The 15,655-nt window shown below is 42.6% G+C and overlaps 1 protein-coding gene across 23 annotated transcripts in view; it reads right to left on the bottom strand.

Moving 5' to 3' along the window:
* The window catches only part of adgrg6 (adhesion G protein-coupled receptor G6), a 195,230-nt gene that overhangs the window by 109,919 nt on the left and 69,656 nt on the right, over positions 1–15,655 (bottom strand). For all 23 annotated transcript variants that reach the window (XM_033026023.1, XM_033026008.1, XM_033026011.1 and 20 more), the window contains one exon: positions 5,242–5,342. In XM_033026023.1, the coding sequence (XP_032881914.1) occupies positions 5,242–5,341 (100 nt within the window). In that variant the 5' untranslated portion in view covers position 5,342. The remainder of the gene's footprint in view (positions 1–5,241; positions 5,343–15,655) is intronic.

Below are 15,655 nucleotides of genomic sequence, written 5' to 3'. Positions count from 1 at the left end.
TGCTGCATGACCCGGTGAGTTACTCAAGTACTCTGTGCCTCTCTTTGGTATAAACCAGCATCTGCAGTTCTTTGTTTATATATATTAGCATCTAGTAAACCTCTTCTGCACTCTATCCAAAGAAGACCATTCAGCCATTGTATCACTGCTGGCCTTGCTACATCAACCTATTCAGTTGAAACCCACTCATAGCCCTGAAGCTTGATCTCTCCTATATGCATATCAACTTTCCTTCTGATAGCTCTGCATGATCCCACAATCTCTATAGACAATGTTCAAGATTGTCAACTGTCTCATTTTAAGATGTTCAAAAGGGAACTGCAGATGCTGGAATATCGAAGGTACACAAAATTGCTGGAGGAACTCAGCGGGTGCAGCAGCATCTATGGAGCGAAGGAAATAGGCGACGTTTCGGGCCGAAACCCTTCTTCAGACTGATGGGGGGTGGGGAAAGAAAGAAGGAAAAAGGGAGGAGGAGGGGCCCGAGGGCGGGCGGATGGGAGGGTGGGAGGAGACAGCTAGAGGGTGAAGGAAGGGGAGGGGACAGCATTTTAAGATGGTTCTGCCTCACATCTTGTCTTGTATCCCTTTGACCAAGTCTTTGAATCTGTGTTCAATGGTTCATGAATCAGCCACAAATGGGAACAACTTTCTTCTACAGTATTTACACTGCCTAAGCCAATCACACCTCCACCAAATCTTTTCTCAATTTTCTTTGTTCCAAGCAGAACAATTCCAGCTTCTCCTGATCTAACCTCATAACATTGCAAAATTCTGGACCAAATTGAATACCTTAGGACATGTATATGATTATCAAAGTATCCCCACCAGTGAGCCCTGCCTCTGCTCCCTGCTCCCATCAGACTGGAAGTACAGAAGCCTGAAGTCAAACATCACCAAATTAAGGAAAGGCTATTTTCCAACAACTATCAGGTTCTTGAACCAACGCACACAATCCTATCCTACCTTAACAACGGAACACCGTGCATACCAATGTACACACTCAATAGTCTATCTTATAATATGATGAATAATTCACCATGATACATAACGGCATTTAATTCTCTATTTATTATATTTATCTCTTAACAAATCTCACATCAATACCATTAACCATCTTTGTAAATAGCACTAAATACCATTTACCACACATAAATTATCAACACAATCTTGCATTGTCTAAAACATATTTCACAATATTTACAGCACTTAACAACAATGCCACTGTCAAACCACCAGTATTAACATCCAGATCTTTCATAATATCCACCACCAATTTCATTATTTCTCAATATGAATCTTTCAAATAATGCCAGCATTTATGACAATCGATATGAGAATGAAATGCTTTTGGCACCATTTGCGGCCTCTGTTGCACCTCTCTCAAGCTGCCCTTGAGCTCGGAATTTCCTCCATTAACATCTATTCCAAACTATCTCCTTCCCACCTCAAAACAAAATGCTCCTAACAAGTTTTTTGGACCAACCTGTTCCATACAAGTTCATAAATCCGAAACCATGTCTTCATCCTCTCCTCAGATGTTGCCTAACCTTCAGTGAATTTCCAGCATTATCTGTTTTATTTATGCCATTATTTTGCTTTACCTCAGAATCCATTCTGCGTCTGACTGTAGTGTCCTCAAATTACACTGGAGATGTTTCCCTACATTGAAGATGCCTTATAAATACTAGTTGGTTTGTAGCACTAATAGCTCACTCTTGTTAATATGCACAGTTCTAGATCCACCATAGGAACAAATAGATTATTGATGGTACTTTGTATACATTGTTGATTAGGACATTACACAATGTGGTTCTGAATCAGCATATCTCAATTAGGTGGGAGTCACTGTTACTCCTTCCCCTCACTCCTATTCAGTGCTGATAGTTCTGATCCATACCGAGGGACAGTTCTTCTCCATCAATGTGGGTCTATGCAGTGAATTTGGCAAAATCATTCCTCCACAAATGATTAACCACCACCAAACCAGGGGAGCCTGGATACGATCCCTGTCTACACGAGTCGATGATATATTAGCAAATGCCCAGCACCTTTCAAATAGTTAGAAGAAGAGGCCAAGAAACACCTGTCACGGCACAGCAGAAGTTATATAAAATGTGCGTAAGAGCTGCAAATACCACCAGATTTCCATCTCAGAGAGCCCAGACATTTTGAAATATGCACATATGTTAGTTGCTGATTAGTCATTTTATTTAAAGCATGGTTGCCAAGAACGAAAGCAGTGGAATAAACTGGCAGCACCATGAGAAAACAAGTGGAAAATTACTAGCTCAAAACAAAATTACACAAAATCAAAGCATATTGTGAATGGTGACAATACCACAACGATTTCGACCAATGCCTTAATTTACAATCTGTTGTTGTTGGTAACAGTAAATGATGTTAATGCAGTGTTTCTTTGAAATTCCGCTGCCCAACCGTTTACATAAGTGTTAACCCATCTGTAATCCATTTAAATTCTTTCAGTGGCACAGTCAACCTGTGTTCATGTTGCCTACAAATTTGTGTAAGATTTAAAAGCATGAGTGAATCATTCAGACTTTCAAGACAGTTCCACCATTCAATATGATTAGGACTGATCTTTCACCTTCACACCACCATTCCCAAATCTTGACGCAAAAATTCTATGGACCTCAATACCAAAGAGGCTTAATAACTGCTCATCCACCGGGAAAAATAGCTCCAAAAATGCACAACCCTTTGTGTGAAGGAGTTTCGCCTCATCACAGTCATACAATGTAGAAATTGGGCCTTTGGCCCAACTCACTCATGCCGACCAAGATGCCCAATCTAAGCTCATCCCATTTGCCTACATTTCTCCAATAATGCTCCAAAAATGTCCTATCCATCTACCTGTTCAAATCTCTTTTAAATGCTGCTATGGTACTTACCTTAACTACTTTCTCTGGAAGTTTGTTCCATATATCCACCACCCTATGTGTGCAAAATTTGTCTATCAGATTTCTATCGTATCTTTTTCCTCTCACCTTAAACCTATGTCATCTGGCTCCTTGATTTCCCTACACTGGAAAAAAAACTCAGTGCATCCACCCTATCCATCCCCATCATGATTTTATACACCTCTACAAGGTCCCCTCTAGCCTCCTACATGTCAAGGAATAAAGTTTGAGTCTGCCCAACCTTTCTCTATAGCCCAATCCATTGAGTACTGGCAACATCCGCATATATATTCTCTGCACTCTTTCCAGTTTTAGACATCCTTCCTATTGCAGGGTGACCAAAACTGAACACAGTATTCCAAAGTAGACAAAAAAATGCTGGAGAAACTCAGCAGGTGAGGCAGCATCTATGGAGAGAAGGAATAGGCTATGTTTTGGGTCGAGACCCTTCTTCGGACTGATGTCAGGCGGGGGGGGGGGGGGGGGGGGGGGGGGAAGAAAGGAAGAGGCGGAGACAGTAGGCTTTCTGGGAGAGCTGGGAAGGGGGTGGGGAGGAAGGGAGAAAACAAGGGCTATCTAAAATTAGAGAAGTCAATGTTCATACCGTTGGGGTGTAAACTACCCAAGCAAAATACAAGGTGCTGTTCCTCCAATTTGCACTCCCTCCTCTCCCCCTTCCCAGCTCCCTCACAAAGCCTACTGTCTCCGCCTCTTCCTTTCTTTTTCCCACCCTCCCCCCACCCTGACATCAGTCTGAAGAAGGGTCTCGACCCGAAATGTCGCCTATTCCTTCTCTCCATTGATTCTGCCTCACCCACTGAGTTTCTCCAGCACTTTTTGTCTACCTTCAATTGTTCCTGCATCTGCAGTTCTTTCTTAAACAGTATTCCAAATGTGGTTTCACCAATGTCTTGTACAACTGTAACAAAATGTCCCAACTTCCATAGTCGATAAAACCTGTGTTCAATCCTGATTTCCAGTGCAGCCTGTGTGAAGTTTGCATGTTCTCCCTGGGACAAAATTGGTTTCCTTTGGGTGCTTTGGCTTCATCCCAGATCCCAAATGTGTGTGGATTGTGAGGTTAATGGGCCACTGTAGATTTCTCCCAGTAAGTGTAGGTAAGTGGTAGAATCTAAGGGAAGTTGATTGGATAGTTTAGGATTAGTCCAAATGGGTGCTTGATGGTTGGCACAAGGTCAGAGAGCCATAGTCATGTACCTGAAAGCAGGGTCTTTGGCCCAAGTTGTCCATGCCAACCAAGGTGTCCATCCTCGCTCATCCCACTTACACACGTTTGACCCATGTCCCTATCCATGTACATGTCCAAATGTCTTTTAAATGTCATCATTGCACCTTCTGCATCATGTATGCATCAACCACTTCTTCTGGCAACAGGTTACATATAAATATATATATATATATATATATATATATATATATATATATATATATATATATATAACCTTCTGTGTAAAGGAAATTGCTTCCTAGGTTGCTATTAAATCTTTCACCTCACATCTTAACCCAACACCCTCTGACTCTTGATTCCCCAACCCAGGAAAAAATACATGCATTCACTCTTTCGCTGTCCCCAAGATTTTAAACACCTCTATAAGTTCACCGTTTTCTCTCTTATGCTCGAAGTAACCTCTCCCTCCTAGTCAATCCCTCGAGTCCTGGCAACATTCTCACAAATCGATTCTGACATGGGTCAGAGCGTCCATGCTGTGTGAGAATTCGAAGGGAGAAGAGCAAGAAATGGGAAGAAAATTGGAAGACCGAGAAACAAATGCTGGAACTTAGATGAAAAAAGGAGACCAGTTCTGCTTGATGGCACATATGTAAATGCAAGTAGTTTCGTGAATGAGGCAGATAAGTTGAGCATACACAGAGATAGATAGATACACAGAAGTATGCTATCACAGATATTTTTGAACAAATGCTGAATTGGCTGCTTAATATTCCATGTTCGAGATGAGGTAGAGAGAGGGTAAAGAGGAAAGGTAGCAATGTTGATCAAAAGAATAATCACAGCTGTGAGAAGGCTAGAAGGCTCATCGAAGCTAATCATTGTGTGATTGGATCTATGCTTAATATAAGCAGCTTAATCAATGGAATGGACAGTGGAATGTCATCAAAACACTGCAAACGATCACTCAGTTAGATTACCAACCACATGTTTTAGGCTATTGGTTTTAACGGAAACAAAATATTTTTCAAAAACAGAAACCAAAGAATATGAGTATTATTTTTTGTTGTTGTTGTAATATTCATGTAAAAATTGTAACTGTGATAATTTGCATGAAGTAGCGATGCTTACCTGTGGGACAGAGACAGCTGGTAAAAACAGCCAGACAGCATAGAGATCTCCAGTAGCTCCCTCCTCGATAGACACACCTCAGCCTGGCTTTATGGGACATCCTACAGCAGGCAATTGAGCACAAGGGGCACAGAGAAACAATTTGTTAGCAGAATTATTTGTTCCCATTCCAAGGCACGTTGACTTACATTTACAGCCAAATATTCCACCTCACCCACTAAATCTGTGCATAAATATGCAGCTCAGTCAACAAGTCTCTAACATTGCCAACTTCAAAATAAGTTCTCTTTGAAATGTCAGAAAACAATGTTAGAAACTCCAAAGAAAATCCATCCCAAGATTTGGAATTATTTGGTTATTGTTAAACTGCAATCATTCATGCAAGACAGTGTCACAGTTGTGCAGCGGGTAGTGCTGCAGCGGTAATGCTGCTTCATCATGATGCCAGAGACCCGGGTTCGATCCTGACTCGGGCTCTGTCTGCGCAGAGTTTGCATGTTCTCTCTGTGACTGCGTGGGTTTCCTCTGGGTGCTCCGGTTTCCTCCTATATCCCAAAAACATGTGGGTTTCACTGGTCTCTGTAAAATTGACCCTAATGTGTAGGGACATATTGCTAAGTTAAACTGATCTCTGCCTGCATGTGATCCATATCCCTCCATTTCCTGCATAACTTTGTGCAAATATGAAAGCATCTTAAATGCCTCTATTACATCTGCCTACATCTGCAAACACTCATTCCAGGCACCCACCATTCATTATGTAAAAAATACATATCCTTCAAATGTTCGCTTCTGGCTATAAGGCTATGCCCTCCAATCTTTGCTGTTCCCACCTTGAGAAAAATGTTCTGACTGTCTACCCTATCTATGCCTCTTTTAATGTCATACTAGACTAAGTGGGACCTGTTGGGTCCCAGTCACACGGGAGGCCTGGTCCCCCAATGCAGCCCATTCCCCAACGCAATATTCCACCACTCACCCGTTCCCCCAACGCAATAGTCCACCACTCACCATTAGCCCCTAACAGCACAGACACGGCTCATTTACCCTCATCCCCGAGAGCTCCCTCCCCTTCTTCTTCATGTGTGGGAGGGAAGTGGGGTGTGTGGCGGGGGGGGGGGGGTAGGAGGGGAAGAGGGGTGTGTGTGGACGGGGAGGTGCAGGAGGGGGTGAGAGGGTGGTGTGGGGGGAGGGGGGTTGTGGGTAGGGGGATGTTGTGGGGGGAGAGGGGTGTGATGGCGCCGGTGAGCTTGGAGAAAAGACGGGGGAAGATCCATGGGGGAGAGGGGGCATCACAGGGGAGGGGGGAGGAGCCAGCGAGGGGGACCAGAGGGTAGTGGTTGGAATTGGCAGTGTGATGGGGACTCACAGCGGGCGCTGGTCGCTGGTCGCTGGTCGTTCTCCTCCACCAGGATCAGAGTCCCCGCTTTCCGTTTGGCAACATCTCTGACTCCAAGCTGGGCTGGGTCTGCGACTTTGGGCTGGGTCTCCGACCCTGGGCTGGGCTGCGATGGGTCTCCGATGCTGGGCTGGGCTGGGTCGGGTCTCCGACGCTGGGCTGCTTGGGGCGGGGCTGCTTGGGGCGGGGAGGGTCTGGGCTGCTTGGGGTCCCTCCGTGCAGCGACAATTGGCGCAGATGACCAGATTGTTAATAATGTCCACACACAGATGACCAGGATGATCTTTAAAGTGCCATATTCACTCCTGAGTCATACTTTTCACCTTAAAATACTCGTAGAATGTCTTTGGATTCTCCATTACCTTGCCTGCCAAAGCTACCTCTTGTCCCTATTTTGGTCTCCTGATTTGCCTCTTAGGTGTACTCCTGCATAGCCTATACCCATTGAGGGACTCCCCTGGTCGCGGCTGCCTGTACCTGACATAAGCCTCCTTCTTTTTCGAAGAAAGCCTCAGTATTTATTGTTATCTAGCGTTCCCCACTCTGTTCTCTTGACACTAACGAGAACATTCTGTCCTTGAACAATCACTAATGTACCTTTTAAAGCCTTTTTCTTGCCAGGCGTCAATTTGCCTGCAAACAGCTCCCTCAATTAACTTTTGCAAGCTCCTGTCTAATAGTCATGTTACTTTAGTGATAAGAAGAAAAGAATATATAGATCCGCTGAGATCTCTTCTTGGAACATAATCATGAACTAATTCAACTTTTATGCAGAATTTCACCATGTTACCCCATTGACTTTCAAATGCACTGAATACATCACAGGAATATTGCAAACAACATTATGGCCTTTATTGGGTCAATTAAATCATAGCAGCATTGTGGGTGGCGCAGAGGTAGAGTTGCTGCCTTACAGCGCCAGAGACCCGGTTTTGAATCTGACTATGGGTGCTTGTGTGTATGGAGCTTGCACGTTCTCCCCATAAACTGCATGGGTTTTCTTCGGGATCTCCGGTTTCCTCCCACACTCCAAATACGTACAGGTTTGTAGGTTATTTGGCTTGGTATAATTATAAATTATCCCCAGTGTGTATAGAATAGTGTGAGTATGTGGGGATCGCTGGTCGGCGCGGACTCGGTGGGTCGAAGGGCCTGTTTCCGCACTGTGTCTCTAAACTAAACTAAAATTGATTTCTTTGTTATCTATCATTGCTCACTGTTTCTCAAATTGTAGCAAAATCTATACCCTGAGCAGAGTGTTTCAATTATCCCACTGCATTAATAATCTTGTTCTATTGTCTTTTAAGTTAAAATATTTCCTGTTTAAGGGCTTTTGATCTCTCCGTATTTAATCAATATTGCTAAACAGGGATTATTTGGCAGTTGTCTTAGCACTGTTTACACAGTCTAATTCCACATTAATAGCTGCTGTGTTCCTACATGATAACAGTGACTTAACTTTGATGTTCTTTATTACTGTAGTGACTCTGCAAATTTCAGTGGCAGGAAATGTTTTTATATCTATAATTTGGATTTTCCATTTCCTCGTTAAATATGCCTAATTTTGCATAAAAGTCAATAAATGATAAGTTCAGTATTAAGTTTGCACTTAAAGAATCCAAGACACAAGGCAATCCAAACTAAGAAGGTTGGTTTATATTAAAATAGAAACCAGCACAATTTTCACTTCACTGATTCACAGGGTAAAATTACATTATGGTCGTAGAACCACAGTCATACGGCATGGAAACAGGCCATTCAGCCCAACATGTCCATGCCAACTAGCAAGTACAATCTATTTCCTTTCACATGATCCATAGTCTTCCATACAATGGCATATGCTCATTGATGTGTTTTGTTTTAATTCGTATTCAAGTACTTGCCTCAATCACCCACTCAAGTAATGTGTTCCAGTTTCCAACTTTCCTCTGGGTGAAAAAAAAAATCTTCACATCTCTTCTAAACCTCTAACATCCTCTTGTCACATACATCCATGTTAAAGAAGGATGTTTCGCACAATCTACCTGATCTATGCCTCTCAAAACTTTGAATACCTCATTCTGGAACCTCCTTCAATCTCTGCTATTCCAAGTAACACAAGCTCAGCTTCTAGTCACCTTCAATGCTGAAATGTGCATCCCAAGTATCTTTCTGGTGAATCTCCTCTACATCCTCTCCACTGTAATCACACCTGTTTTACAGTGTGCCAACCAGAACTACACACAATACTCTAGTTATCGCCTAACTAATGCTTTATAAAATTGTACCATAATCGCATTTCTCTTATTTTTAGTCTAGTTTAGCTTAGAGAGACGGCACGGAAACAGGCCCTTTGGCCCATGGAGTCCGCACCAACCAGCGATCCCTGCACACTACCCTACACACACAAGGGACGATTTACAATTTTACTAAGCTAATTAACCTACAAACCTGTACGTCTTTGGAATGTGGAAGGAGACTGAGCACCCAGAAAAAAATCACGCAGTTCACGGGGAGAAGGCCCAAGCTATGAAGGCAAATATCCTTAACCTTATGTTCCACTTCAGGGATCATTGGACAACTACACCAATGTCGCTGTACAGTGCATGTGCAGAAACTATGTGACATTGGAGAGGGTGCATTAGAGGTTTTCCAGAATGCTGCCTGGATTAGGAACTATTAGTTATAAGGTTGGACAAACTTTGATTGTTTTCTCTGGAGCATTGGAGGCTGAGGGGAGACCTGATAAAAGTATGTAAAATTATGAGAGGCATAGATGGGTTAGACAGTCAGAACCCTTTCCCTAGGGTAGAAATGTTAAAAACTAGATGCCATAGGTTTAAGGTCAGAGGTGGAAAGTTTAAAGGAGATGTGTGGGACAAGTGTTTAATACACTGAGCAGTGGGTGCCTGGGATGTGCTGCCAGGAATAGTGGTGGAAACAGATACTGTACGAGAGGTTAAGAGGCTTTTAGAAAGGACTTTTGATATGCAGGGAATGGAGGGATATGGATCACATGCTGGCAGATTAACTTGGTATTATGTTTGGTATAGATATTGGGAGCCATAGGTTCTGTTTCTGTGCTGTACTGTTTCAATGTTCTATGCCCATCTGTTCCTCAGTACGTCCTAAGGTCCTATCATTCATGGTGATCACAACACACACACACACACAGGATTAACATGTGCTTCTGTTGCTATTGTGTGTGCTTCACAATTTCCTGACTCATTCCTTCCATTGGCAGAGATCCACAGATCTCGGTTAGTTCGATGCTGGAACTACCGTGTCACCTCGACAGAGTGAAATGAATCCAAGATATACAAATTAATGGAAATTAATTTATTTTACTACCTTTTTCTTTCAGTCGTAGAGTTGATGTGTAATTTATATATAATTTAATTTTTTGCATGTCTGGGTCTGAGTCTGTGCCGTGATGCTGCTGAAAGCAAGATTTTTTATTGTATCTGTAACTCACAATAAATGTAATTACCTTTGACTTGATTACCTTTGAAACCAATGCTGAGCATAAAATTCTCATGTTATTCACCAGTTAATCAACTACTTTTTCAGAGGAATATTTATGGGGAGAATATATTGTAGAATGAAAAATCCCAGAGCTGGACTAAATAGCCATGGACTATTTCTACTGGACACCATTTTCATGATGAGACTTTGACTTTTAGTTAATTTAAACAACAAATTCATGCCAGACCAAATTGCCACATTGCTGGAGACTTTACCATGTGTCAAGATTGCACTTAATCACCTCCTCATTCTGGGGCACAAACCCCACACCTGGGTCATTGACATAAAATAGTAAGATGAGGGATTACGTGAAGAAGGCCGTCAACCCGCGTGCGCGTCAACCTTTAAAGCAGCGGTGTGAAAGCGCAGATTATAGTAGTTGAACTGAAAAATAGTAAGATACGAGAGACTAGAAATACCAGCTGATCTTTTATGAGGGTTTGGGAGCGGTGGGCACGTAATCCCTCATCGTAACTCCTCATAAAATAAAGATCAAACTTCAAACTGGTAAGTTCTCATTTAATCTTACTATTTCACTTCGGAGTCACGTGAGTGGCTACGTGAAGATTTTGAAGCTCTGTGCTTTCATGCCATGGACTCAAGTCCAAGTCACGCACTGTATAGGTTGACCAAGGATAAGAGGTAAATGCATTCAGACACGACAATTTTTGAGAACATGCTGAAGCTTTTTAATGGACAAATCATAATAAATAGCAGATCCTCTTATCCAGGGAAACTACTAAACAGAACTTAAAATGGTTTCGGCAAAGGCCCTTGGTCTGGTGACTGGTTTATGATAGAATGCCTGAAAAGTTCGTTCTCCTGACCATCCTGCGTTTGCTAGGATCTGGTCTAACGGGACTTCCATTGTCCTCACTGCTGTTGTAGATGCTGCCCTGGTGGAGTGAGATTTAAATTAATCAGTATCAACTCCTGCATATATCAGCACCTGTTTTAGCCACCTGGAAATGGTCTGAACCGAAACCTTGTTATGAGGTTTCTTAAAACTAATAAACAATGCTTGTTCCGAACCCCTGAGGCTCTTAGTGACCTTAATATATAGTCGTAGGTGTGTTACCACACAGAGCCGGATGTCCAAGGAGTAAGCTGCAAAAAGAAGCTTGAGGCCGGAAGTACCTGGTCTGCTTTGCTAAACTAGGTCATATACGTAAAATGTGATACTGTAGGCAGAGATGACCATACTATCCAGTCGCAGCTTGTGTAATAATAATAATAATAATAATAACTTTATTTATAAAGCACTTTAAACAATTGCAGTTGCCACAAAGTGCTGTACATGAGAACTCATGAACAAAAAGCTATTACAAACAATTAAAAACCATTAAAAACCGTAAGACGAAGGACTATAAAAAACACACTAAAAATTAAGACATTAAAAGCACTAAAAACAGGAGCAATGCCTCAGCCAGTGTCGAAAGCCAAAGAATAAAAATGTGTTTTTAGGGAGGATTTGAAGATGGACAGTGAGGGGGCCTGTCTGATGTGCAGCGGCAAGGTGTTCCAGAGTGCCGGAGCAGCAACAGAAAAGGCTCTATCCCCTCTGAGCTTCCGCTTAGACCTTGGTACCTCAAGGAGCAGCTGATCAGCTGACCTGAGGCACCGGGCAGGAGCATATAGGTGGAGCAGCTCAGAGAGGTAAGGCGGGGCGAGCCCATTCAACGATTTAAAAACAAATAAAATAATTTTGAAATGAACTCGAAAGTGCACTGGGAGCCAGTGAAGGGAGGCCAAGATTGGCGTAATGTGCTCCCTCTTTCAAGCTCCGGTTAAAAGGCGAGCGGCAGCATTTTGAACAGACTGGACCCGCTGAGCTGACACCAGAGCCATGATCATCACTACTATATACGCGAGCTGGGTTAAGGATAAGGGTGTTGCCGGTGCCCACCGGCGAAGCAGACTATGTCTATGTCTAATACTATGCCTACTTCCCAAATTTCCGTATATCTGGGCCTAGGGGGTTTCATGTTGAAGATGCCCTTCATGAACCTAGACACTAGCGGGTGTGTCCCCACAGATTGTTGTCCTGATCGAGGTCCCAAATATGCCGATAGTGCACTGCTGGCACAGTTAATAGCACTATAACTCAACGTGTCTTTAAAGAACAATTTAGAGGGAAACTCCAACACATCGGTAATGTGTGCTGAGTCATAAGATATATTGGACAGTGAGCAGTACTCTTCCCATTTCCTAATATGAGAAATATATTGTATCTTCGTACTGTCTCTCCTGGCTGCAGTGAGTACATCCAATGTGCGTTCAGTCAATCCGTGCCCCAGAAAAGGTCTTCTCAGACTCTGTAAATCAATAATTAATTTGGTCATGGAGAGGATTACAAGGTAGAAAGCAGACTACTGCCTTTAGGGATGGCCATGAAAGGCTGATCATTCCCAGTATAGCCCATGGCTGTGTCGACCAATCTGGTAGCACCAGGAGGGTTGCGAGAGTCTCGCTTAATTTAGCGAGCATAGATAGTTGAGGCAGTATGACGGAAAGCATCCTTGCCCAATGTAGCGGGAAATACATCCACCGCCACTGTCTGTGGGCCTTGTACACGTGACGTACTTAGATAATTGATGATTTGTCTGCACGCAGACGAGGCGATATCCGGTGTTCATACCGGTCGATGATGTTCATAGAACATGTGTTAACATTTTATTCTGTACATTACTGAATTACCATATCCTGGCGTTCAACACCATATCGTGTCTGTTATACCAGTGAAATTTTTTTTTTAAATAGCCAACAATATAGAATATGGCCTAGATTTCCCCAAGTGATAACATACCACCGATGTGGTAACCCTAATTTAAGCTGAACATGCATCTTCCCGCAATCAATGTTTTAACTCATAATGTGCACCCATCGATGCTGAGTGTACCGAAAAGAACTGGTGATGCATCTTATTTTAGTCACCACAGCAGATGTGATTTTTCAGAATTGACTATATTGAAATTCTGTAGCGCACAACCGACTTGAGTGGTGCCAAGAAAAAACATTCAGTTATATTACTGAATTTTGGCTTAAATACCAACCTTTGTCATAATTTTCTTAACCTGTGAGTGATGCACACCCTTATGTTCTAAACCCCATATCCACCTACCTTTATGATTCACCACTCAAGTAAACTTTGTGGAGATGGTAGCATTGTTGCCCAGAATTTCTGCTCCTCCAATAAGTACATCAACACAAATAAAAATTAATCATCTTGCTTAAACATTTTTTACTCAAATTAAGTGAATCAATGTGTAGCTTGCCTCCAAGTGGGATGGTTAAGGTTCCAAGTTCCACACCATAGATGTGAACACAAAGATCTAATCTGATGCTCAAGTGCAGTGCCGATAGGCACAGTGCCGATCCTGCATTTTGGCTATTAACCAAGATATTAAACAAGATATTAAGCACGGCTTTGCCTGACCTCTCAGGAAGACAGAAAGAATCCCATGGCACTATCAGTGGATGAGATGTCTCCTCAGTGCCCTGGTGAATCAACCAAAATTATAGTAATAGATCGCTCGCCCATTCCTTCACTCTTGATTACTCGCCCATTCCCACTTCTGTTTCATAGAATCATATAGCATGGAAATAGGCCATTCAGCCCACCATGTCCAGTGGTCACCCATTCATATTAATCCCATTTTCCAGCATTTGTTTCCAAGATAATTCAATAATCTCATCTTGACACCTCTTCAAAGCTATCAGCATGTCTGCTACCACTATTCTGAGTGACTAAAGTCCTTCCCAGATCCCCTCTGAATCTCCCACCCCTTACCCTAAATCTATGTCTTCTAGTTGTATCTGCTTCTGACATGGAAAATCCTTCCTGCAGTCTACCCTCTCTATATCCACCTCAACATGTTTGAGAAAGCTTATTGCGTTTACATTTCTGCATAGGCAAATCAGGTGTGGGTGCAACACTAATCTTTTCGCAAGCAAAGTCTACTCCACAGAGTATCCTGATGCTGATTTTTAATCCTGAGAACTATTTGTACTTTTGCTAATGTCCCTGGCTATTACATGGTAAAGTATTTTGATTTAAAAATGTTGTCTGGTGGGCTTTGTGCGAGACTCCTCCCGGGATGACATAATTGAAGCTGCTTTGTTGACGGCATTGGGGAGGAATGTAACGCAACTCGGAGCTCTCCTCAGCAATAACATTGCACTGGTTACAAGAGAGTTCACTGGCCACCCATTTATTGGTAACTTCGCAGAGAAAAGCTGCTACAACAAGTACAGTAAGTAGAGAATGCTCTCATTTACAATTGACAGAAGGGGCATTGATATTCAATTTACAAGCCCACAATTTAAAAGATTTTAGTTACGCAGATAGGCAGGGTGTGCGCACTCTGGGGAAGCACGGGCCAATGAGCTAAAAGGGATTTGGACTTTTATGAAAGGACTGCACTGTGTTTTTGTGGATAAATTAATGTAGGAAGGAGTTATGCTCACGTTTACACGTTCATGAATATATTTGGGTTTCAGGAAGGTCTAACTCTTCCCAGAAATTAATGGTTTTCTCAAACAGACTACAAACCCTGGATTTGATGGAATAGTTCAAGGGATATGGAGGTGAAGTGGCTAAGTTATTCATCTCGCATCAAAAGTCTGGGTCTTCGATGCAGAGTTGCAAGGTCCCCATACTGGGGACAGATGGGGAATTTGAATCAGAGTTGAAGAACTCACTCCAGGATGAGTAGGAAGGAACTGCGGATGCTGATTTACACCGAAGATAGACAAAAAATGCTGGAGTAACTCAGCTTCTCTGGGGAAAAGGAATGGGTAACATTATGGGTGGAGACTCATCTTCAGATTTAATAGGTGACGTTTCGGGTCGAGACCCATCTTCAGACTCTAAAGAAATCTGATGAAGGGTCCTGACCTGAAATGTCACCTATTCCTTTTCTCCAGAGATGCTGCCTGACCCACTAAGTTACACTAGCATTTTGAGTCTATCTAACTCTAGGATGATATGGTCAGCAGCGATAACCCAAAAAATACCAAATTGTTCTAAAACCCCAAGCTTATTCGTGTCTTTCAGGGAAGGAAATATTCTGTTATTTCCAGTCTGATTCTGCTGAGGCATCATTCAGGTCATCTCCTTCGTTCAAGGTGATCAGGGATGGACAATAAACAATGGCAATCCATTGATGTTGTTTTTAAGAAGGATGGTCTGGTTGGGCTGGAGATTCCTTGTGCAGACTACAGTGTTTTATGGAGTAAATGGGTCTCAAAGGTTAATTGGTTATGTAAATTGTTAGATAAGAGGCAAAACCAATTTGTGTGGAATAGCACACGAGATAGCAATGGGGCAATAACGGGGGGGAGGGGGGGAATTGAACTGTTCAATCAGGAGCTGACATGGATTTCATGGGCCGAATGGCCTTCTGTGTTGTGGTAAGTAAGTAAAGCAATTGCACAGCTTCTCTTCTTTTTGAGAAGTGGCAGAATCACATAAGGAATGGCAGGACCAGAGATAGAGTGTATTGTCCTGAG

This window comes from Amblyraja radiata, chromosome 8 (genome assembly GCF_010909765.2).
Source record: "Amblyraja radiata isolate CabotCenter1 chromosome 8, sAmbRad1.1.pri, whole genome shotgun sequence".
NCBI lineage: Eukaryota > Metazoa > Chordata > Chondrichthyes > Rajiformes > Rajidae > Amblyraja > Amblyraja radiata.
This window is presented reverse-complemented; position numbering and strand designations above follow the sequence as displayed.